This window comes from Mixophyes fleayi, chromosome 6, assembly GCF_038048845.1.
Source record: "Mixophyes fleayi isolate aMixFle1 chromosome 6, aMixFle1.hap1, whole genome shotgun sequence".
NCBI classification, from domain to species: Eukaryota; Metazoa; Chordata; class Amphibia; order Anura; family Limnodynastidae; genus Mixophyes; species Mixophyes fleayi.
The window spans coordinates 195,066,329-195,092,412 of record NC_134407.1 but is presented as its reverse complement, the minus strand read 5'-3'; the positions used below and the strand labels follow the sequence as shown (position 1 = coordinate 195,092,412).

Genomic DNA, 26,084 nt, shown 5'->3' with positions numbered 1-26,084 from the left:
CATTAACCTCCTAATATCGCTGAAGGATATTTAGCAGTTAATCTTTTACAAAGCAAATTGAAAAAAATACTTGTCTGCATCTTTTGATCAGAACAACGGGTTTACTAATTTATATATATATATATATATTTTTTTTTTTTTTCTCACGCAATCAAATTAGAACAGGGAAAGGCAGACTCTGAAGAAGATTTGACTTTACTGTCTTTCCATTTTTTTAAATATACATAATTATGCTGTTTTAAGCATAACTACCATATTAGCAGCGAATAGGGGGGGCAGCTGCAAGGGGCCCACAGCTGTCAAAGCCTTAATAACCCTTTGGCAATACATGGGACCCCACAAATGTCTAGTTACACCCCTGATTTTAACACAATTACTCAATTTATACTCATATAGGGTACCCCTAACCCAACAAAGAAATCTGTATGATCACTAAACAAAGTTAGATAGAAATACATGGTTGACAACTATGTATAAATTCCAGTCCCAAGTTTTAAACATTTGGCACTAAACTCCACTTATCAGGACATTGCTGTACTTTGGGGGTAGATTTCTCAAACTTTCTAAAAAGAAAAAGTCAAAATGTTGCCCATAACAACCAATCAGATTCAAGCTATCATTCATCAATTACAGTCAATAATCACTAGAATCTGAATGGTTGCTATGGGCAACACTGCCACTTTTACTTTTTAAAAGTTACATAAATCTACCCCTTAGTTTGCACCAACCTCTCCATAAAATAAAAAAAACACATAGTTTTGTACAGCCCATAAATAAGCATCACAGATACAAGCACACCCATCCTTTAATGGCAGTGTAATATATATATATATATATATATATATATATATATATATATATATATATATATTATATATATGCTACAGAGTACACTATTACTGGAAACCGAATTTCATATACATCAGTTGTAATTTACTGGCATCGTGAAAGTTTCAGGGCAGCCTATGTGTAACATACAACAACAGCAACAAAAAAAAAAAACCTTCCACTGTTTTCGTCTGTTCTTCAGATAAATACAGACGAGCCATCAGTAAAACTACAACTCCCAGGAAGCATTGCGGCACGGAGTGTCCGAGCAGAAGAGTAGAAATTCGGGCGCACGCCTGCGCCGCCTAGTGGCCCAACCGATACAGCCCGCCGTATCCTTTGTCCTTCGGAAGCACTTCTCATTTCCTTTCATGGCGTCCGCGCAGGCGCGCTCGGCCCCCACCGCGGCGTTCCGCGTAGACCCAGCAATAAAAGGAACGGAGGAGGGAGACTCGAGGATGTCTAAGGGCCCCGTCCCCAGCTCCCCGTCCGCTTCCTCTGTCTCTCCGGCAGCAGCGGCAGGCGGGGCGCTCCAGGCGCAGCCAGAGAAGCCCCAGCACTACACGTACGTAAGGGGAGAAGAAAAAAAAAAAAAAAAAACCACAACAAACCACGGCACAAGACGACTGACGTCAGCGGGAGGCGTGAGTCACGCGCAGTGGCCCGCGCCCAGGCTGGCGGGAACCGGTCAGAGCTGGATGGCAGTTGGAGAAGGGGGGCGGGGCTAGGGCCGCCCTGGCGCCATCTGGTCTGAGCTAGATGGGGGCCCAGAGGGCCACTGACTATAAACCACTTGTGTAACAACAACAATAATAAGACATTAAACGTGCACCCACTTACCTGGCTTATCCTTGCGCTAAGTCCATGTCCTAACACCATTAAATGACACTAGCCTGCCTTAGTGGCCAATACCCTGCTGCTTGTATCAGATGGTGCCATAGGTTGGCCATTCACTACATCATTATAATTATAAAGTACAGTTGACTGGGGTATATGCTGGCCAATTAATGGTACATAGTTGCCATGTTTGCCTAATTTTTAGAGTCTGATAATATTGACCATTACTAAGTACTTTGCTGGATGTTCCCCATATATTTCATCTAGTAAGTTATTTTCTAAATTTATTAAAGGCTTTTGTCTTATAGCAGCAACTTTTTACTACTTTTCAACTAACCTGTTATACTTTAAATTTATTACCACACAGGAGACATGTAAGAAATGTTTTGCTAAAAGTAACCCCCAGGTCACCCAAGTCATAGCAAGTACAACGCCATTTTAAACTTTTAATAGTTGGACGCATAATTGCTAATTTGTGGTCTGGTCGTGTTGAGTAGATGTAGTTTTGAGAGCGTGTAATAAAATTGTCTTATGATCATCTCCAGTGTTCATGTCATGCTGAGGACGTCTGTATCTATAAAGTAGCATAATTGTATTATGGAGATGCCTAGTGATTAGCTCATTTTGGGAAGTGTATCATTTTATTTCTGTATATACCTTATTAGAAATTTTATTATGATCATGTCCAGTGGTGATATCATGTTGAATAGGTATTGACCTCTGTATAGATTGTAATAGAATTATATTATGATCATGTTATTGGTTCAAATCAAGCAGGTCATGGTCATGTCCAGTGGTCAGGTGTAGTCTGTATAGTGTATTATATAATTTTATTGAATTGTGTCAGATTGTTACGTCGTCTTTGGTAGAACCTAATAATGTCTGATATAGAGTATATCAGAATTGTATGATCCTTCAGCACAGTGTCTTAGTGGTTAGCACTTCTGCCTTACAGCAATGGGGTCATGAGTTCAATTCCCGACCATGGCCTTATCTGTGTGGAGTTTGTATGTTCTCCCCATGTTTGTGTGGGTTTCCTCCGGGTGCTCCGGTTTCCTCCCACACTCCCAAAAAAATACATACTGGTAGGTTAATTGGCTGCTATCAAATTGACCGTAGTGTGTGTATGTTAGGGAATTTAGACTGTAAGCCCCAATGGGCAGGGACTGATGTGAGTGAGTTCTCTGTACAGCGCTGCAGAATTAGTGGCGCTATATAAATAAATTATGATGATGAAATGGTGATCCTTGTGTTGTCAGGTCATATTGGTTAGAGCCTTGTCTCTGTATAGAGGTTAATAGAATTATATGACGATCATGTGCAGTGGTCAAATCACGCAGGTCATGAATAATGTCCAGTGGTCAGGTGTAGTGTTCTATATCTTTATAGTGTGTAATAGAATTTGATTGAATCCTGTCAAGTTGCTATGCCATCTTTGGTAGAGCCTAATGTTTGTATAGAGTTTGTATAAATCAATATTGTATGATCATCCCCTGTGTTCAGGTAATTTTAGTTAGAGCCTTGGGTCTGTAGACAGTATAATATAATTATATTATGATCATGTATAGTGGTCAGGGCATAGACAGAGTATAATAGAAATGAGTTCTAATGATATCCAGTGGTCAGTTGTGTAGGTGTAATGCTATTTGTCTGTACAGAGCATTGGACAACATGTCATTTTTCAGAGGCCTCACAAGTGGGCCTTGGTTGCCTATGGTCCCCACCTTACTTTTTGAGGAGAAGCTTCTTAATAAGTCATTGATCCAGCTTATAATGTTCATAAAGGCATGGTAGGTTAATATAAAAATCAGTAAAGAGCTCATTCATAGTCCAACAACCTTCATAGACTGTGTGCATACAATTGTATTGTAATATTGTATTGTGATTGTGTCATATTGGGTAGATGTAGTGTTCTATTTCAGTATTTTCAGTATATGAAGTAATAAAATTGTATTAGGCTCATGTCGTATTGAGTAGGTGCAATGTTGGTAAACGATTTAAAACCCCCAAACTTTTTTCCCAATTTCTGAAAATTTGTGGAAAAATTGTAAAAACGCCTTTTCATTTTCTTTACGATTAATAACATTTTTGAAGACGAGGCGTTATTCCTATAATTTCTAAGTAGTTACTATGTACTAGAAAAACTTTTATGTTAGATTATCTACAATATGTATTCAGACAGTTATTACAATTTCGGTACACCTTGAGGACAGGCAGTACAGTGCAACTCTCCAATGCAAGAGGAAGATTCATTCTGTCACTTGTAGGCACTGCCAGTTTTAGCAGGAAGAAGGATTTTTGTGCCATCCTTATTCATGGATTTTATATATTGTTGTCTTTTGATCTGGCAAATTAGAAATAAGTTCTTACAGATGGATGGACAGATGTGCAGGGGAAGGTGTCATAAACTAAACATCTCAGCCACTTTTGTATAGGCATTTAAACAGTAGCGAAAAGCCCATTGCTGACTATATCAGTAGTAAAAGTATTTGAAGTGCTGGAGAAGATAGAGGATCGTACAGTATATTGCTTAGCTGCAATACATGTAATATTAATGCAGGGTGAGATATCTTAATGGATACATATCCACATATTAGGGTGCTTTTATATAAAGGATGCCTGCAGAACTGGCAAATATTGTCATCCAACATGAATTGACCACAAAGCAGGGGAGGTGAGTGGAAAGACCAATCACAGGATATGTCTTGTTGGAGGAGCCGACCACATAGAGCAGGCCCCAGGGCCCCGACTATGGGCAGAGGCCACTTTAGAAAAATATTTTCCTAGGTGGTATTGCAGCTTTAAGATGAAGAGAATCATGCAAATAATTAAACAGTGACATTCACACTGTAGTTAAACTAGATGGGATTGCAGTGGTGATCTAATTTGAAATATTACAAAAAAATAGGGAAGACCATTTCTTCATCAGTCACTGACTCCTACTACAGTCAATTCTGTCATACATTCTTTATGACATATTTAGCCCACATATTATCGGTTGCTGCTGAGAATCTGCATTCCTGCTTGCAAGTACAGAAGTGAGAAAAAGTTACAAACATTAATGGATGGGAAGAATGTAGTTGTCAGTCAATCCATGCTGGTGCAAATCTCCTGGATCCAAGCTTCAAATGAGGAAATGTTATTAATGTTGGCATTGCTACTGCATTTGACTTTTTTGCAAAACAAGTAACACATTTAGGACTTGACTGTGGAAAGGTAGTTTCAGATGTTGCATAACAGATCAACTTTAGGTGTTTGGTCCAGGAGTATAGTCTGAGATTCTAAAAGGCATATACCCCCAGCAACACTGTGGCATGGCAGCATGTAATGCCTAATGCTTCTCACTTGCTACAGGTTCCTCTATCTTCAGAAGCTGGTTTGAGTTTGGAAATACCCACAACAAGAAATAAACTTAAGCTGGGTACACACTACGGAAAACTTCTTCTGATGCAACATCATTAACGATTTTACCAAGGACTGAAAGTCCCGATGAGTGTGCCAATTCATGTATACACATTTTACAAAATTTACCTTCAGATCTGTGCCCTTCATCTGTCATAGTCATCTGCTGAAAAGATTGTGACTCTGTAAACTCTATGGAGATCTGCCTACACTGCTGAACTGGCACAACATCATTCCATCGTTTATAGAGATTTTTAGTCCGCTTATAAAATCAAATGATGTGCTTTGGAATGACAAAACATAATTGTGGGAGTGTACACACTAATGCAATATTGGACCCAACGGTTGTTTATTGTGTTATTGGCCCAATACTCGGGTGAAAAACCTGTAGTGTGTACCCAGCCTAACAAGATGGTCTCAATCTGTCCAAACTTACTTTTTAGAAGTTCAGAAGAAGCAGATATTGCTGATAGTGATAGCGCAAAAAGCTACACTGATGAGGAAATGATTTCCCACACTATTTTTTATTATTTACATAATAACTGTTTTACAATGTTGCTAATGATTTGTTGAGTAATTTGTAGCTCCGTTTGTAACAAACATTTACAAGTTTATAGTAAACATCTGCAATTCCTCTCTGAATAAACAACTCTAAATATATCAATCATGATAATCATGAACAAAGCAAGTTGTTCTCAACATGTTTCAGGTTATTCAAAGTAGCAATCTGAATTTAGTTGTGTAAAGGGTGCTAAAACAAGAATTATTTTATATGTATGGATATATATATATATTTTTTTTACATTTACCAATCTCTGTTTTTGTTTTCTCGGAAAAGAAAGGTTTATTTCATTTTCATGGCTTCTAAATTTCTTGCTTTTTGCTCACTTAAAGGAGTTGGTTTTCTTTTAAAACATACAATGTCTTTTGGAGCCATTGTTCTGTTGTACTGATAAATGTACCTTAACCTTTGGGCCATACAGAATAGAGAATTATAAAATGTACTTTATCTGTGTATAAAGTGTTACAATTGCATTGTCACGATGGCTGATGTACTATGTTTTCTTGTATCAGTGTAGTAGAAAGAAGTATGTTATTATAAAGTCCAGTGGTGGGGTCATTTTGGAAAGAATCGTGCTTGTTATGATTATATCCAGTGGTCTGGTCATGTTTGGGTGATGAGTTGCTGCATATCTGTATGGAGGATATTCTGTGTTCAGGTCATGGGTAGGTCCTATGTCAACTTGGAGTGTAACAAAATTGTATTATGATCATATCCAGTGTTCAGATTATGTTGGGAAGGTGTAGGGTCCTATGTCTACATCTATTGTAACAGAATTGTATTATAATCATATCCAGTTTTCAGATTATGTTGGGTAGGTGTAGGCTGTTATGTCTTCATGCAGAATAAGACTTGTGCAAATGATGATATCCATTGTTCAGCATCTTTTACAAATTCTATTTTACTACTTGAAATAAGACCTATTTGATGGACAGTAGGGTTATACACTATGAAGTGGGACACATAAAACACTTGATGGTAAAGTGGAAAGCATGTTTATTTATGTATTGTGTTATTTCTGCCATCAGATGCTGTGTCTATCACTGCTTACATTCCATCTTCTCCCAGGTACTTGAAAGAGTTCCGGACTGAGCAGTGTCCACTCTTTGTGCAGCACAAGTGTACTCAACATAGGCCCTACACCTGTTTTCATTGGCACTTTGTCAACCAGCGAAGGCGGAGGTCAGTAAGACGTAGAGATGGGACATTTAACTACAGCCCGGACATCTACTGCACAAAGTATGATGAAACATCGGGCCTCTGCCCTGAGGGAGATGAGTAAGTATAGTGTTATTTTTTAGTATCTTGTATATCCTATATCTGTTAGTATAATGTAAAAAAAAAAAAGCATATACCCTTATAGCAAGAGTGCACCACATACAGCCCCAACCCCATGTTATTCCCCCATAACAGATTTACTGGCCAGACGGACTAAACCATGTATACTTGCAGTATAGACTGCCGGGGCACCATGTTGACCACCCATAACCATTGCTTCATGCGCTGAGCCCAGCAGCTGCAGGATTCAGTAAGAGACCACTGTCTGCTGACTACTCCTATCTGTACTGCCAACCAAGAAACTTCCAAGGAAGTTCATGTGGTGCATTATGGGACATCAGCAGACCCAGTTAGCTGAGGGGACCACCTACTCGTCCTAGCATGTGTATTTAAGGAACACATTGCCTCCTCTGTGGAGGTAGCCTTCTACAGAAAGTTGCTCCAAACTTCTGTCCATTCCTCCTTCTCTTTAAATCCATTTCTCTGAGGGGTGACTTTGGGACATTTGAAGATCATTTCCCCCCCCATTACTTACCATTAACTCCCTTTCTCTGAAACTAGGTGGGCACAGACCAGAGCACCCAGGTTTAGTTATTTTCTGTTATACTTATTGTCTTCTTGCCTGGCTAATGGAAAACCGAGGAGAAGCAGGAGAGTTATAGGGGAATGTAAGCTACACACTAAGCGCTGGCGAAGGCAATTGATATAAGCAGGATATTTACATTAGCTACAAGGCACACCTGCAGCTTACCAATCGTAACAAGAACTGGGGCTTGTTACATAAAAACAACAGAAATAAACATAATAGATAGCAGCGCCGGTGTGACCATAAAAAAAGCCTATTTATTCAAAAAGAGTAAAAGATATTAAAATAAACCAATAATACCGCTCAACAAGCTGTATGGATATCACTACAAATATATACAATCACATAGAATGCACATAGGGCATATAATCACAAATAATGTTCTAATAGCATAGATATGTAATTATACTATTCAGATGTATTTCAAACAGACATTATTCTTTAATGATATATATACATACACATATAGTTAGTCTGTTTTCCTCCAGAGTCCTTGTTTCCTAGGAGTGGGATATAAACCACTGTCTGTACCCCCTACAGGCTGAGAGAAAGGGATTTAAATACAAAAAAATTATACTTTTACAATGTCACTGGGAATCCAATCTTCTAGCATGGGAAGCTCTGGAATCCATGTGTTTATTTCCTCACTGAGGTTATGGGAGTGACTCCGCAGGGAACGCAGTTTGTCTATGTATTGTCATGTAGTTCATGTGGCTTCCAAAGGAGAGGGCCTGTGAACCTTTAGACACACTCTTATGCACTCTATCTAACCCATAATACAGTCCAGGTAGCAGCCTCATTTTAAATATGTATTTTGTGCAATGTGTAGTTGAAGGCCTAGTCTCTGAAAATTTCACACATATAGCTTTATTTCAGCAGCAGTTTCTAACATTGTAATTGTTTTACTGACGTAAACTATCAGTTAGATCCACTGGATTTGTACTGTTTTGATTCTTTCAGTTCTGAATGTAATGATCATAATTTAAAACTTCAGGATAACATCTGTTTAGTGGTTATGTAAAGTTACAGTAAAAGAACACCTGATGTTCACAAATTCAAACAATGGTTGTTTAATATGTTTCTATGAATGTTCAGATTTTGACCGCTCAACTGAAATGATTTGTTCCTGTGACTCTTCCCAGTTGCCCCTTCCTACATAGAACAACGGGCGATACAGAAAGAAGATACCATCTACGCTATTACAAAACGGGCATCTGCATTCATGAGACGGATTCTAAGGGTCATTGCACCAAGAACGGGCAACATTGTGCCTTTGCTCATGGGCCCCATGATCTCCGCTCCCCAGTGTATGATATAAGGTAGGAAACGCATACCGAGTTCATACTTAAAATAATAATGACCACTATTCTAGCTTCTCATTTTTGTTTAGTATTTTTTTTGGGGGGGGTTTCATCAGTGACGTGTGCAGCTAATCATAGCACTTTACCTTCACTTGATCCATATTGTATGAGGAATTACTTGATACCTTTATATGAGTTTGTTAGATAGTGTGGGGGAGTTATCATGTGTTGTGCAGATGTGCACAATGTACCTTGTGTTCACTATACAGCATTTATGAAGAAAGTATTTTATATTGTTTGTTGGTGTTCTTTTTTGTCTCTTCTTGTGCAGGGAGCTTCAGGCTATGGAAGCCCTGCAGAACGGACAGCCAACCCTGGATGGTAGCCTAGAAGGGCAGACTGCGGTGGCTGCCAGCCACGCCATGATAGAAAAGATTTTGGGAGAGGAACCACGCTGGCAAGGTGAGAGACATTGCGAAACGCGGCACAAAAGTGAAATTAAAATGTGTAGATAGAGGCCAGCAAAGGCATTAAAAGTGGAACTGTCAGCAGAATGTTTTATTAGTACTATTACACGTCGGAATGACATAAACAAGCAGTTTTGCAATTACAATTTATTGGCATGAAAAAAAACAAAAATAACATGCAACCTATAAAACCAGTGCGGAGTGTTTTTCATTCTCTATGCACATACCCCGAATCAGTAATACCAGCCCCAGTGGCGCTGTGGTAGGAAGCCCAGATATGCAGCCTCTGCCTTCCATCTCCATTCCACAGCTGTAGGTTTTGTGTGATTTCCAGGGGGGTAGGCTTCGCAGGTTTGGTAATCCCCTTTTGTTACCCACTCAGCAAAAAGGCCACCAAGGAGGAGTGAAATAGGGGCACTGGACAAAAAGGTAATGAGAAGTCAAACTTGTACTGATCTTTGTGCTAGGTTTATTATTACTGTGATCGGAACTCTCGCCCACATTTTTGCTAGCTAACGGGTCCACTTTAAAAATTTGTTTCTCACAGACTCAGTAGTTGCGACACTCAGAGATATTTGGAAACGTTTCAGGAATATGTTAGAAATAAAGGTAATTGAGATAAGACCGTCAGTTTATGGGAACCGTTTTTTCCTTCTGGACAGAATATCCGCTGTCGCTGTCTTTAGTTTTGTGTATTTACAGGATGACTGCAAGAAACTTTGACACATACATTATTGAATGAGAGAACACATTCTCTCACGGAGACATATTCAAATAATGTTTTATTTGTGGCTATTAAATGTCCCAGCACTGTACAAGGATTTACATGAAAAGAGCCACACTTATTTTCTAACTACATAGGAAATAAATTAGGTCATATGATAGCCAGTGGAGGTTTTTAACTACAGCGGATGACCACAAAAACAAGCCTTGCAATGTGCCATCCAGAATCCGAGTCACCAGTCGAGCAGCCCTGAAATAGTCTGAGGTTAAATATATCTATGCAAAACAGAAAAGACAGTTGTCAGCGCTTATCCTTAACACTACGTATCTAGCAAAATGAAAACATGAGGGATACAGAGCGCGGGATTAATGCCATGCAGCTGGTGCCATATATAATATGGGATATACCGAGCGCAGGCTTGTATTGCCTTATTGTAATAGCACAAGCCAGCCCTTGCTAGATGTAAACCCCTATACCTGGGAGGTGAGTGCATCTGATTTTAACTGCATTTTAATGGTGTTTAAAGCATATAGGTCAGTGTAGGACCTGCATATAATGAGGTGCCCTTTGACGCTGGGATGCGGGCTTAAATGTTTTGATCAAAATATGAACCGATACCTCATGTTTTCATTTTGCTAGATACACACAGATATGCAGTTTAAAGGATAAGCGCAGACAACTGTCTTTTTTTGAGGTTAAATATACGACTGAAACATTTACTGTGGGATATACAAAGAAAGCAGACGCGCTATGTTTCTGAAGCAGACTATGTCAGTGACCACATGTTTCATCTATTAGTGCAGGTCGATTACAGGTCCTGATAGGAGCATAGTTGTCAACATATTCCAATCATTTCCAGGCACACACAGCTTCTGCACTGGTGAATCTAAGCACATCATTGGTGATAATGTATTGGCCAGCCTTGAGCACCATCACAACACATTTACAGTACTTGGTTATAATAAATGTTTCTTGTTTTTTTTAATGTTCATCTTCAATCAGTACTAACTTATAATGCGCAGAGACTAGGAATAGGTAGTGAGCATTGCCTTCAGTATACTGAATAAGAGGTATTGTATGGTAGAGTTGGTCATTAGTGAAAGACATCTTTAGAACCGTTCAGTGTATATTGGTTATAGGTGGCATCCATGTAAGTGGCGCGGGGGTCATTCTCATCCTGGCAATCACATCTCCCTTTGCAGACACCACGTACGTCCTGGGACACTACAAAACGGAGCAGTGCAAAAAGCCGCCCCGACTTTGCCGTCAAGGTTACGCATGCCCTTATTACCACAATAGCAAGGACCGGAGGAGGAGCCCACGCCAAAACAAGTACAGGTATGATTGGAGAATAACTTCATCTAAGGGAACTGGCCCTTAATGCTTTTTTATTTACAGCTGCTGCCTTTGTGTTGGTGCAACATTGCAGCACGCTGTTCTAATGTGCAACTGTTGGCACCAACAATACCCGCATATCTGTAAGCTTACAGAGCCGTAATAATGAAAATGTGTTAATACGGTTATAGTTGGAGCTGTAGAAGCAAACAATTACTTATAGACTAATTTAGGTGGTACATTCTTTCTCTCGTCTTTATCTGCATTTTTTTCCCCAACAGGTCTTCCCCATGTCCAAGTGTGAAACACGGAGACGAGTGGGGGGACCCCAGTAAGTGTGAGAGTGGGGACTCGTGTCAATACTGTCACACAAGAACAGAGCAGCAGTTCCATCCGGAGGTAAAAGCCTTTCCTTGTTCCATTTACTATTGTGCCATGTGGCTGCAACGTTGTCTTAATATTTTGTACTTTTCTTTTTACAGATCTACAAGTCAACAAAATGCAACGACATGCAGCAGTCAGGAAGCTGTCCACGTGGGCCCTTTTGCGCCTTTGCACATGTTGAGCGTATGTTGGTTTTCATCCAAAGTCTATGCAAAAATTCTGTCGAGTACTAGACGTTGTCTCTGTTTTACCATTAGTATTATCAGTATGGGGGTAACAAGTTATAACATGCTCTTGTCTTCTCCTAAATACGTTATCTCTCTGGTTGCAGAGTCTCTTCTGTGTGACGACCTGCAGTCTCCTTCAGCTTTATCAAGCCCTACGCAAGCTGGTCCTGTCATGTATATGCCATCTGCAGCAGGAGACTCTGTGCCTGTGAGCCCCTCCAGTCCGCATGCACCGGACTTCAGCAGTGTAAGTGTCTTCCTCTCTGCAGCCAGACACCGCTTCCCAGCCCTCTCTGTATTCAGCCAGATGCCTCTTGTCCATCAATGTCCCTACTTTACCCTACTCATCGCTGCTATGTAATATGTTCTCTTTGAATGGACTTATGTCAGTGCACACAACTGGGGTGTCCAGTAGACTCAAATTGAAGGTACAAACTAATCAATAGCCATAGACTGTTGATCCACATGGCAGTCAGGGGGACACATTCCTTTATGGTTTCATTTCTCCCCACTTTGCAGGTATGGGGGAAAATGAGCCATCTTCCCACAAGCCCAACATCAGCAACAGTAAGTACAGTTTATACCTGTATGCTTGAGTGTGGACACAGTGTGAATGCATGGAAAGGGCAGGGTTACACTCCTAATGTCTGGACGTAAACTGTTTATCTCACCAGCCTATATACACATTCATAGATGGCTAATGAGGGTGGTTCTTTTCTTAAAGTCTAATCGGACTGTTAGAACATAGTGAGTTCTCAGCAACCATACCAGTATGGGATTTGGGAAGTCAATCATATTTGTTTTTTGTTTTTTAAATGATTAATCTTTATGATGTACCATTTATAGATTGCTAATTGTGATTTCAGTCTTGCTTGCCATTATAGCCTTTGTTTTTGGGGTTCACGGGGGTGCTGCTTTATTGGTATTTTCATGTCATGTAGTAACTAATAAGAGTGGTGAACATATCTCTCTCTCAGATGCTGTGTGCCAGCCTAGGAAGCCCAACCAATCCTTGTGGATCTCCTCCCGGATCTCTAGGAAAACCCCACAGTCTAGATAACCTTGGTTTTCATAGCGACCTGTCAGGCTGCTATAAAAAAGCCCCAGGGTGTGAGAGGGAAGACTCGGTGGTAACAGATTATCTCAAGAGCTTTAAAAGCCAGGTCAGTATGTCCAGTAACTGTCATTATGGCCTCTGTCCTCTTATTAGCTGTTCCTTTGTGTACTCTGCCTGAGCACTGTGATGCTTTATGTACGATGGCTGTTTCTAGAACTCTGTGGATTAACAGTTATGAATGGGGTGGTTCCGAGGTCTCACAGTCTCTCTTTGTTGTTTTTTTTCATGAAGGCCAAGTTAAAATCACACTCAATGGACCATAGGAGCCAAGAACAACCGCATCTGCAGTCAAAGCAGGTAAGGCAGGTGGGACGGTACACCCAGTACTGTGTATTATAGTGTTCTATAATGCTTTAACAAGATAATACTGACTTGTACATCATTGCTTGCTTTTAGTAACTGGAATTTGTTTTGAGCTGTACCGTGGGTTAATGTCCCATTTAAATATGTCATATCTGCACTACATTTTAGTCCTTGTTCATTGTTTGGCGCTCATAATAATTTGCATTATGAAAGCACCGTCAAGGATATGACAGTAGTGGTTGTGGCCGATGTAATATTGACAACAGGAAGGTGGGCAGAGCCCCCAGAGAGTATGTTGTGAGAGATAAAGGAGGGAATCTCATATACAAGCAGGTCATGCTATATAGGTTTATGGCATTTAAACACATTGTTGATTTTTTTTTTTACTGTTACCTGCTGCGTATTTTCCTTTATGTATCCTTTACTGTGCATTGCCAAATCCCCTAACATAGGTGGAAATGCTTTGAGTACATTCTGCAATTTCTCCTTGTGTTGAAGAACCATTTCTATTTTATATCCACTGATTAAAATAGGGATCCATTAGTGAAAACATAGTGAGCCTTTCATCATCATCATCATCATTTATTTATATAGCGCCACTTATTCCGCAGCGCTGTACAGAGAACTCGCTCACATCAGTCCCTGCCCCATTGGAGCTTACAGTCTTAATTCCCTAATATAGACACACATAGACAGAGAGAGAGACAGACAGAGAAGGAGACAATGGGGTCAATTTTGATAGCAGCCAATTAACCTACTAGTATGTTTTTGGAGTGTGGGAGGAAACCGGAGCACCCGGAGGAAACCCACGCAAACGCGAGGAGAACATACAAACTCCACACAGATAAGGCCATGGTCGGGAATTGAACTCATGACCCCAGCGCTGTGAGGCAGAAGTGCTAACCACTTAGCCACCGTGTTGCCCTTTCACTAGGGAGCAGCCTCTTGGCACAGTCATTGCACATTAATATGAGATCAGGGCATTATTTATCACACAACATGAAAGCTTTGCACAACTTCCAGAGTATAGCTGTGCCAGACCTTTCACGTTGATTATCTCATGGCGAGCAGTGCCATGTTGATCTAATCTGCATAATCAATACATACTTATGAGCTACTTAAACACCTTAACACAGCATGGTATAGGCTGGAAGAGAGAGATCGGTAATTCACGTGAAAGATGTAAAATAATAATTTATGAGCGTATGCAGGTATAATGTGTAGCCTGTTTGTTAGGTTGGCCCATGTGTTAGAGCCACTACACTTTACACATCTTCTTTTAATATGTCTCCCTCTGTTTGTGACCCTTCAGATGTTCATATTCCTTGAATTAGTATTGCATTGTTGTTATTGCTGTTCTAGGATGCGCTAGGAATCCTACCCATGGGGAGCCCGTTAACCTCAAGCATTTCCTCTAGTATTACTTCTAGTCTGGCCGCCACGCCTCCCAGCCCTGCAGCTTTAAGTGGCATCCCTGGTATGAACGCCAATGCTCTACCCTTCTATCCAACCAGTGACACCGTAGAATCCGTCATAGGTAAGATTTCTGGTGCCTCTTAAGAAACTCTAGACTAGAATTTTTTTTTAACCCTGGTTTTGTTAACTTTTCTATCTAAATATAGGCAAATTATACTCCCCGATAATTTTATTTTCGTGAAGTACTTCATGGCAGTCCTAGTGAATGGGATTATCATTAGCTAAGTAGAGGCAGGAAAAAGTTGACACTGTGGAGGGTATATAGTAAGACTCTTCCTTCCTTCTGATTAGCTTCCAAAGCTGTCTCTGATAACCATATAAACAGATAACGTGGAAGGGACTATTTAGGCTTCCGTGGACTACTTCAAGGAGAGGATGATATTGATTAGTATAATTTGCTGCTTTCCTCTTCAGACTCCATGGCAGCTTTAACGAATGGGATGTTCCCAAGCAATCAAATACAGGGTGGTTCCAAAAATTAAGCAAACACTGATTGATCCATGCATTTAAAATATTTTCTTCATCAACTGCTTGAAGAATTTGCCTTCCAAACTGACTGTCGGCTGAAGCTGCGACATTCAGAAGGTAATGTCGGGAGTAGGTATGAAGAGATGAACCGTCTGCTGCTTTGTATAGATCTGAGCCCTGTGTGCCAGGTGGTTGTCGCCGCCCTAGTGGAATACGCCTACAGTATTTTTGGCCTCACTTCCCAATGACTTCTCAAATTCAGTGTCTCTGGATGGAGCTTGCCCTTGACGTGGAACTTTGGAAAGTACAGTCAGATGATCTGTCTTTCTGAATTCTTTTGTTCTTAAGAGATGCACAGAAATTGCTGTGACCAGGTCCAGAGTGTGTCATCTTTTCTCACTTTCATTAGATGGTTTTGGAAAAATGGACAGTTTCTTGATTACTACGAAACGTGGAAACTACCTTATGCAAGAAGGCAGGATTGGGAAGTCCAGCCCCTGATGTATGTGAGCAGCAACAGGATTGATCAGTCTGGATTTGCACTAAAATATGAATGTTTTCCAAACTCTGTAATACACTATGTAAGAATCTTTCTTGCTTGCAATCATACCTGCATTTGAGTGAAAAATAGGTCCTTGATGCAGATAAGTGATAGAGTTCAATGTTGTTCTAGGAGCATCTCGTATGCTACTGCGAAGATGAAGAACCACTATTACTTTTACTGCTTCTATCTTGATCTTCAGTGTGCATGCAATGAGAGGGACAGGAGGGAACACCTACCCCAATTTGAAGTTGCAAGGTCTTGTCAGAGCATGTATTCTCTGTGCTCTGGAGTCTATGTGGCAGGAGTAGAATTCCTCTGTCTTTGTGTTTTGCCTTGTCAATATCAGATCTTCTAACTTTTCAACCAACCACTGAAGCACCTCCTCGTGAAATGTCTATTTTCCTGGGTGTATCTGATACCAACCAAGATAATCTGCCACCTTATTGTCCTTGCACGTTGCGTGAAGAGCTGAAAGAGATCTCCGATTGTTCTCTGAACATGATATGACTGTTGACATCTCTATCGTCATGGTTTTCCTCCTTGTCTGTTTATGATTGCCACTACAGTCTGGTTGTCTGAAAAGATCTTGAGATGTTTGTGTTGCAGCTGATGTTTTAATTGCACGCCACACTGCCCTTGCTTCTAGAATGTTTGCACACAGTTTCTTCCTTGTGAAGCCATGGACCGTGTACTACTTCAGTGTGCACATGAACACCCCAGTCTTTGGATCTATAGTTAATACAGTTCATTCTGGTTCTGAGAGAGGTATGAACCCTTTCCTTCAATGCTGGATCTTGCCACCAGTCGAGACACTCTCAGGTGCTCTGTTTAAGTCTTATAGGCTCATCCAGAGATTCTGGACCACGATCGAGTACCTCTAGTTGAAAACTTGCTCATATGTCATGTTGCCCATGGAAGGATACCTCCGGGTGAGTAAAACATCCCTAATAGTAGGAGACAATCCTTTATTGAAGATTGTTGCTGACACTGAATTTGATAAGTCAGATGTTGAAGTCCTTACTCAGACACCGGTGCATTGTTTCTCGCTGTGTCTATCTATATTCCCAGAGATTTTCTTGTAGAAGAGAGATTACTTTGAGTGTTTTGGTTCGGGCGCTGCGTTCTGTTTTCTCTATTACCAAAATATTGTCCAGGTGTTGCCAAATAGCAAGTTTCCTGCTTTCTGAGAGTAGCCATAAGAACCATTAATAACGTAATAGAAGTTTCTGGGAGATGTCGAGAGGCCAAATGGAAAACTGGAAATGGTGCCCTAGGCTGAAGAATCTGAAAAAATGATGGTATTGCCGTGTAATTGGAATGTGCATACAGGAATCCTGCAGATCTATTGATGTAAGGAAATCCTTTTTTTTTTTTTTTTTATTGCATTGGGAATAAACTTTATAGACTCCATGCGGCAATGTTTTGCAGGCACAAATTGTTCGAGTCTCCTCAGATCAAGAACTGTTCAAAAGCCCCCTGACAGCTTTCCTACCAGAAACAGTTTGGCTTAGAAGCTGGTGCGCCTCTGTAGGTACAAGAGAAGATGCCTGTTTCTCCATGAGTGTCTGTAAACTGCTGGGTTATGCCATCATTTGCGCAGGGAATGATGGAGTCTCTGATTTCACAAAAACATTTCTTCTGGGTACTGATTGAAACTCTGTTTTGTATTTTATTTTATTTTTTTAAATAAATTACCCAAACTCCGCAATCTTGTGTAGTGAGTGTCCAGGTCTCCGCATACCTTGCAGTCCTGACACCCTGCTGGAGGCTGTGGTAGCCAGGACTATAAATGGAATGACAGGACCGCTTGGATGCCTTTACCACATGCTGTCTAGCATACTGTTTGTCAGGTTCGGGCCTCTTTAAAATGTTGTCTTGAAGAAGCAGAAAGCGGTCCTCTACAATCCAATGGCAGATGATGTCATTACCTTCATAGTATCCAGTTTGTCACCAAAAAAGAAAACAACCACCTTCAAATAGGGAGTGTAGTTAAGAGATTTTTATACTAGTGATCTGCTGCAAAGGAACGCAGGCAAATGGCTCTCCTAGCCAGGACTATTGAATCTGCATTCTTGGCAGAGAGTGTCATCGTATCCAGTAATGCATCGCAGTGGAAATCAATTCCTATTTTCAGGATTTCCATACTCTTCCGTAAGTGTTGTCTATTTACTTTTTCTTGAATGTCCTTATACAAATTACCCATCCAAATTGTGAGTGCCCAAGAGACCGATGCCACAGCTACTCCAGATTTAAAATATGAAGCTTTTTAAAGCCTTTCTCCATTTTCTGATACATTGGACTTAATGGACCTCCCAGCTTCTAATGTAATAGCAGTTTTTGCTGATAAACAGGATACTGCAGAATCAACTGTCGATACTGAGCCTGCTTAATGGTTTCAGTTACTTGAAAGGGATACATACTATCCAGACTTAAAATAGGAGTGCTGCTTCTCCAATTGATCCTATTCCTTATCCATAAGTTCTCAAATCACCTGATGTACTATGAACACTCCTCGTATGTGCTGCTTATCTCCAAAAGTGGCATCCTGTTAGGGCTCACGGTTACCAGGATAAACTTTTAGAACTGATGATATAGAGGGCTTCACTTTTAGCAGCCGCCTTTCCCGTAGAGCCTTATGCACTCACAGGTACCTAGATGCCCCCAGGTCTTAAGCTCTAGCGTAGTAAAAGTTTATCCTTGTCGGCCATAGCGCAGCTGGAAATAGGAGGCAGTAAACAGGACGATGGCGTCCACAGCACAGAACGCTATAACTGGCAAGGTGGCCAAGTCCTCCCTGCCTTAAATACTGGTATTACCCAATCAGGAGTCAGAGCAGCAGGATTAATCACAGGAGGCTGCTTAATTAATGAATGAGGCTGCCTATTAAACGAATGAAACAAGAGGCTGCCTACTAATGCGCAGGCGCCCGACAATGCAGTGTGTGAGGACGTGGCACAGACTTAAGAAGCGTCCCGGACATTGCCCTGGTGACAGCTGGGACGCAGCAAGCTGAGCAAGAGAGTGAGCTGCAGCTCTTAACACCTGTAAGGTAGATGGGACTGGCATATCCTGTATTGCCATAGTCTTATTACTATATTTAAGCAGTAACCACTTTGGGGTTAAATGTCCTGGTTTCCTCTTTAGTCTTCCCTTCTTCACTATAAGATGAGCATTGCCCAAAAGAATGAAGAAATCTTGTTTACTATCCAAGTCTATAAACATCTGAGATTTGCTCCTTTTAAGCCCTTTACATGCTTGAAGCTCTTCTCTTGATACAAAATATTTCATCATCCAGCTAATCAACTGTAAACACTGTTCTGGGGGTTGCTGGGTCTTTATGAGAAACACAGTCCACACATAAAGGGGGGGATGCTGAGCGGAATGTATGCCAGTTTGCGTAGTGTATCTCTTGCAAAACCACTCTGCACATGCTCAGAAAGTGGGTGCACGCATGTTCTCCTATACAGACTTGCATGATTCTGGCACTTATGCCCGCCTGCACTTGGAGGCGGGGGAAGGGAAAGGGCATTCACATGCAGGCCGAGTACACTAAAGACAGAAACATGCAATTGCGCATTCCGGATCCATGGTGCAGGCTGTGTACTAGGACTTGCAAGTTACGTCCGCTAGCGTCTGACTCACTGCTTCTTCATGCAAGCTCTGACCTGGAAGTGTGACATCACTCGCTCTGGTCAAGCTGCCTGATGTGTTAAATGCCTGCGTCTTGAAATTCCTTTATACCTAGCCAAAGATTTGCATTTACTACCTAGTTGTAGTAAAGAGCAGCCCAGGGAGCCAGCCCTGTCCTGGTGGATATACGAAGCAATACCGGGAAGCGCTGGAACTTCCCCAGGAACCATAGGTAAGCCCACATATACAAATAAAGCACCTCACTACACTTACCACTGGCTTACTCCGCTTTGAAAACACAAGAAAAAGAAGGAAGCAGGAGTAACTATATACTTTTGGGGGGTGTCAGCGTTATCCTCTCTCAGCTGACTGTCTTCTCCCATTTGTTAGTCTCCATGAAGCCTGAGGAGGACAAACACCTTTACCTTATTGCAGTGTGTGCTAATTAAATCAAGCATTTATATTATTTCCTAAATGGTTGTACTTGTGGGTTTCTTCTTGTTTCTGTATGAATATTTTGATAGTTGTTCTGATAACCATTTACTTTGTCATTCCTCTCAGAATCCGCTCTGGATGACCTCGACTTAAATGAGTTTGGGGTTGCTGCTTTAGAAAAATCATTTGATAATAGCACAGTTACAGCTCCTGGAGGCATCATGATAGGTAAATAATCGCTTTCTGCTGCTTTCTCTTATGTTGCTTCAGAGTGGCTAAATTCATTGATACCACTAAACCTTATTTATTGTTTTATTTTAATACAGGTGGCAGTCTGATGCAGAGCTCGGCTCCTGTAAATATCCCCGGGTCTTTAGGTAGCTCAGCATCCTTCCACTCCACCTCCCCGTCGCCTCCTGTCAGTATCTCCTCACACTTTCTCCACCAGACGCCTGGACCACACAGCCAATCAGAAAATACTTTTTTGAGTACTTCAGCCACTCATGGCTCTTTGGGTGAGTGACTGCATAACTCTGTGACAGAACAGCTTGTCCGCTCTACGTTTCTTCTGCTGATGGCTGTAACTACCAAATGCTGTCAGGGATGTATTAGGTCCGATGGTGCACCCTTCCCTTATAGCACACATTAACATAGTTTGTATTATGGGGCCTCACTAATCTGCGCTAATAGTTGCTATTTATATCAGGTCAATGCCAAACCAGAAAACATACAAAGAACGTAAACAGAGGACACTCGTCAGCGCTGTTTTTGTTTTTGTTTTTGTTCTTTTCCTTTTTGTTTATTGTGCTAGAAACAAATAAGTGTTTTCTAAGCCAGACCACACAAGTGAATGAAGCCGGTGGTAGCACGACCTGTAGAATGACAGTGACCCTCCAACCGAGAGAATAGCTTAAGTAGACTTCCCATTGTTACATTGATTTCAGGGCATGGTTGTTACTATATTTAACTACTGCACTGTACTAATTTTTGTAGTCTTGATCATCATCATCAGTTTTATATAGCACCACTAATTCCACAGCGCTGTACAGAGAGTTCACTCACATTAGTCCCTGCCTCATTGGAGCTTAGTCTAAATTCCCTAACACACACAGACAGACTAGGGTCAATTTTGATAGCAGCCAATTAACCTACTAGTATGTTTTTGGAGTGTGGAAGGAAACATCCAGAGGAAACCCACACAAACACAGGGAGAACATACAAACTCCACACAGATAAGGCCATGGTTGGGAATCGAACTCATGACCACAGCGCTGTGAGGCAGAATTGCTAACCACTGAGCCACTGTGCTGCCCATCAATCGATCTTTTATGTTTTTATTTGGGAAATAATGCATTGCTAGATGGTATCTGTTTTCTTGAACATCACCCCCGGTCTAACAAACCAAAAATGAAGTGTCCTTTAATCTCTAAATTAGCATCTCTTTAGGTAAAGCAACTTGTGCTTTATATTTAATTATGATAACTTTTGTGTATGTGTATTGTACATTAAAGTACCGCACAACATAACAAATAGTTACCCTTAAACACCTTCGGACTATGATTTGAACTCACTACAATGATTGTAGTCTATCATTGAGACTATGCTGTCAGCTGGTTAAACAAGTTCTAATACATTCTAGTCAGGTGTTGCCTGGTGACCCTGTAAGTCTGTTTGTCGCATTGTATTGCTATGGTGGGTGAGGTTTTGTCTGGTCGAAGTGATCCTTTAAATGCTGTTCCTGCACTTTCTCGGGTCCTCTCTACTCTCATGACAGAGCAGTCATATAACCTGCTTTTGTTGATTGCTTCATGTTAATCCCAGTCTGCCTTTTGTTTCTTACCTGTGTGCGCAGGCCTGAACGGAATGAATAACAGCATATGGGAGCACTTTGTATCCGGCAGCTATTCCCCCGGGTCCTCGCCTGCCTTTCCATCAGGCCCAGGTGGAGCTGAGCTGGTGAGGCTGCGTCAGGAACTAGAGGAGGCCAGTAGCACCATCAAACAATGGGAGGACTCGTGGAAACAAGCTAAGCAGGTACAGACTGGAACATCTTGTCACTGTCATTACATTCATAGAGCTAATAGGCCCAGCTATACCTCTATGGAGAATTGAATTAAACTAAAGAAATGCTATTGAGTAAACAAAGTAGTCCTTATGGTTTCTCATTGTAGTCACTACTGCTTTGTTACTGTGTAACCTTACGTAGTACTTGTCCTCAGTTTTGCTTCTATATCCTACTGTATACACTTTGTCATACTTATTTGCCATTGATAGTCATCTCAGAGGAGGGATATTGCATCACTCCTTTAACTTTTGATATCAGAAGGCGAAAACCTTTGTTAGCTACCGCTCTCTCATCAGGCCTGCGATGCCTGGAAGAAAGAAGCAGAGGAGGCCAACGAGCGAGCTACAACAGCCAGCATGGAGTGTGAATTGGCCAGGGAGCAGAGAGATGCTCTAGAGCAGCAGCTGAAGAAACTTCAGGAAGAGCTGGAGAGAATTCCCGGAGCGCAGGATTCTAAGCTACACAGCTCTGTGTCCGAACTAGAGGGTCTACCTCTCCCCACCCTATATAGCATTCAGAAGCAGCTACATGCCAGCCTAGAGAGAGTCGACAAGGTCAGTCTGAGGAGGTGGAGTCATGAAAGTGCACTTGTGTGACCATGAATCGGCATCTGCTAGGACACTTATCTTAGGTTGCTCTTCTTTTTTTTTTACCTTGAGCTGGTCATTGTTTTATATAAGGAGATGTTTCCATGTTTGGATAACCCCCTCTGTTTAGCCTCCCCATACCTTACATTCTGCTTCTGGTCCAGCTCGCTGATGGGATGAAGTGTAATGTTGTCAGCACGGCCGCCTGGGCGATTAAAATTTCTGACTCGTATGCACTATATGTGGCAGGACGTTTTGTCCATTCAATCAGCTGCCGCATATGATTCACCCTCCCATATTAGTTGCTTGGAAAGCTAAGACAGATGTAGTCTGTTGCGTCTGACAACACTCTTCTCCGTGCTTTCAGACCCAGCAAACTGGTAGCCAAATATGGGTAACGATTATGGTCCATGAGAAGACCACTCAAGGTCTACATTATGGTGTGGGAGTAATAGTTGCCCAAAAAGGCTCAACATTTATATCTGTGTGTTTTGTACTGCCTTACACTCCCTGGTATTGTGTCACATGCTCAAACGTTTTCTTATGTTGCAGGCAGTTTACCAGCTCCAGTCAATGAAATGTCACAAGTGTCAGGACCAGAACAGAGCGATGTTACAGTGCCAACATGGCGTGCTATGTGAAGCGTGTGCGGCTGAGGAGGGGGATTGCCGCAACTGTCAGCTTAATATAGCACCTGTTCTGCAGCCATGACCCTTGCAAGCCTGGACCCAGGCTTCTCAAAACTCTGTTGTTTTTTTTTATATACACTTATATAAATATATTAAGATATATTCATACAATGGAATCCTAGCAAAGCTGAGCACTTTTAAACAAAAGTTTTTCATTCATTTAGAACTTACCATGAAGCCTCTGAGTTTTTTTTTTTTCCTCTGAGAGACTCTGTATTAAATAATGTCAAGAGCCTCCTTGTTGGAGGTGACGGCCCAGATGGCCTATACTGGCCTCATGGGCTGCAAGAGATTTGTGCTACAATTATATATCTAAATGGGACCAATTAATGTATATTTCCACATCTACAAACCACACCTTGAGGAGCTCTCCAACATTTTCAGAGGCCCAGTTAAGTCAATGGAGCTGGTTGGCTGTCGTGCAGTCATTTTTTTTGAAGCTGTGAGAAAGTAACACAGCGTTTCCGCCGAAAGATGATAAACGAGGACATGGTCTAAGGAACACTTTACATTTGTACAGTTTGTTGGATGTGAAACAAGCCCTAAGTGGGAGACAAGACCGGTCATGAATTCGGCCATCTTGTGTGTGCTAGAATTCTGCTTCCCTCACTAGAATGCTCTGAAGACACCGCTGGGACTTGACTGTATTCTAGTGTAGGATTTGTGGTAAATGGCCTTTTATCTTTTTTTGTCTTGCACAGATAAAATTGTTCTGTGAAATCAAATATATTTTATGTCCATGCAAGTACTCCTTTCAGTATTGCGTACCCAAGGAGGGTTTTTCTTTCCCGACGCCACTTAGTTTTCTACAATCAGAGTTCTAAAGGCAAATGTCTATATTAACATGACAGCAATGTTTTATTTTATTACCAGGATCCAGATAAAATCTCACCTATTTGTGATGACATGTTTTAGGAAATGAGCCTTGTCATTAGCCCAGCCTCAAAATGAGCCTCAAATCTGGGTTTGTGTTAGAAAAATAATGAAAGTATTGCAGCCTCCATTGTGAGGTTTGTGTATTAACTAGGGATTCTGGGAAGCAATATTTGTATGTCCATAGCTATTTATACCAAGTGCTTCTTAAATATAATAATACATAAACATTAACTAGATCATTGTATTCCCTACGGTTGAATTGTCTGTTTTTAAAGAAGTTTTCATGTAAACATTGGGGAACTATTTTCATCCCACCTCAATATCAAGTTTGAACTACTTAAATGGGTTATATTTTTAGTTACTAAAGTGGCCCATCCATAGGGAGAAATGATCAGCAGCACAGTGTGTGTATGTGAACAGGAGGATTGAGTGCGTGAAATAAATCCGCTGGAGTCTGTGTATGTATGTGAGAAATAAAATTCATTCAGCCCCTCCCTGTTCGTTCAGGGGGTCTTAGCTTATATCCGTAACATTTCCAGGACCAACACGTTTTTCCCTATCCAATCTTACTTTTATTACCTCTACTAGTTTTACGAAATTGGAATAAACAGTCCGCTTTTATATGAGAATCTCATCATTGTGTCCTTTTTGAATTCTCAAATGACCTCTTTTTATTACTCTAGGGTTAAATTGTCATAAGTTAAAAGTATATTTTGCCAACTGTGCTCTAAGGTAATAGTCAAAATTTGTAATCGGAGTTTGTTTTCTACTTGTATTGTTTGTTTTATTGTTTAATATTGCAATACATTCCCATTGATCCAAATAGCCCTCTCTAGCAACGTCCCCAGTTGTTTTGGCCAACACTGGTGAATTTAAGGCCTACCTTGTCTCCCAGAATTTCTCTTCTTCTTTTCTTATTTTTACACTGAACTTGCTCACCTGGGCATGATCAGAAAAGGTTTGTATCAAAATCTAAACATGTGAATTTCTCTTTTCTTTTTTTTTTTTTTCTTTTTTATATATGAAATAAATCTTTATGTGAAAGAATAAACTTTTTTTTGAATTGTCAAAAATAAAACCTGTTCTGAATAAAGATTGTGTTCTTGTTTGTTATTCCGGCTAAATAACCTTTTGTCGTTGACACTTTTCATACATGAAAGTAAATTGGCAAAAGACAACTATACCATTTTTTTTAAATCAAACATTTTTTTATTAGTTTTTTTAACATAGAAAAACATAACAAAAGAAATAAAAATACAAAGATAAATGTCGTAGTTCCTCATGAAGTTACAATCCATGTTGGATAAAATGGTTTCTGTTTTCTAACATCTGCAAATATCTCGGAATCCATAAAGTAATTTCCATAACACACAATTGATTCTGCACAATATTCATTCGGATAGATATACTATGCATTGTGACATATAATATAAAATATAATATGCTGTCTGTGTCTCCAAACTTCTTGTTACATAAAGGACATATTGCTATACATATTAAACCTTATCAGAAGGGTACAACTATAAGGGAAATCGGTTAGTAGTATGTCACACACTTACTGGTATTAAATAGAGCACTACACCGTAGCTACCAGATCCCAACTAACAACTTATAGTGGATCAAAGTCTGCTGCCAGAGAACTAATAACGTACCTTGATTTCGCCCACCTTGACCATAACTTTTAATACTTTGGCATGGTGCCTGGGGGCTGATAGGTGAATCATTAATCACCCACTTAAGCATTTACCAAAGCCAGCCACAACTATACCATTTTATATCCATTTATCTTTTATTTCATTAAAATATCCTTTTATCTAAGCAGAGTATTTTTAATTTACATTATTGGCACCTTTAACAAATTTGGACAAAAGAGTGTGTTTGCGTGGGTTTCCTCCGGGTGCTCCGGTTTCCTCCCACACTCCAAAAACATACTAGTAGGTTAATTGGCTGCTATCAAAATTGA

The 26,084-nt window shown here is 40.6% G+C and overlaps 1 protein-coding gene across 2 annotated transcripts; it reads left to right on the top strand.

Annotated features, from left to right (window-relative positions):
- Positions 1-1,178: 1,178 nt before the first annotated feature.
- On the top strand, positions 1,179-25,214 carry UNK (unk zinc finger). Of its 2 annotated transcripts, XM_075177819.1 has the most exons (17): positions 1,183-1,393; positions 6,698-6,907; positions 8,636-8,812; positions 9,126-9,256; positions 11,188-11,323; positions 11,602-11,719; positions 11,803-11,887; positions 12,036-12,178; positions 12,451-12,498; positions 12,909-13,094; positions 13,280-13,345; positions 14,714-14,888; positions 20,031-20,132; positions 20,231-20,419; positions 21,757-21,938; positions 22,266-22,523; positions 23,109-25,214. In XM_075177819.1, exons 1-17 carry the CDS (start codon positions 1,200-1,202, stop codon positions 23,265-23,267), a joined length of 2,559 nt encoding a protein of 852 aa, XP_075033920.1. In that variant the 5' UTR covers positions 1,183-1,199; the 3' UTR covers positions 23,268-25,214. The 2 variants fall into 2 exon arrangements, with proteins under 2 accessions (XP_075033921.1, XP_075033920.1); XM_075177820.1 differs by lacking the exon at positions 23,109-25,214 and having other exon boundaries at positions 1,179-1,393; positions 22,228-22,496.
- The last annotated feature ends 870 nt before the right edge of the window (positions 25,215-26,084 follow it).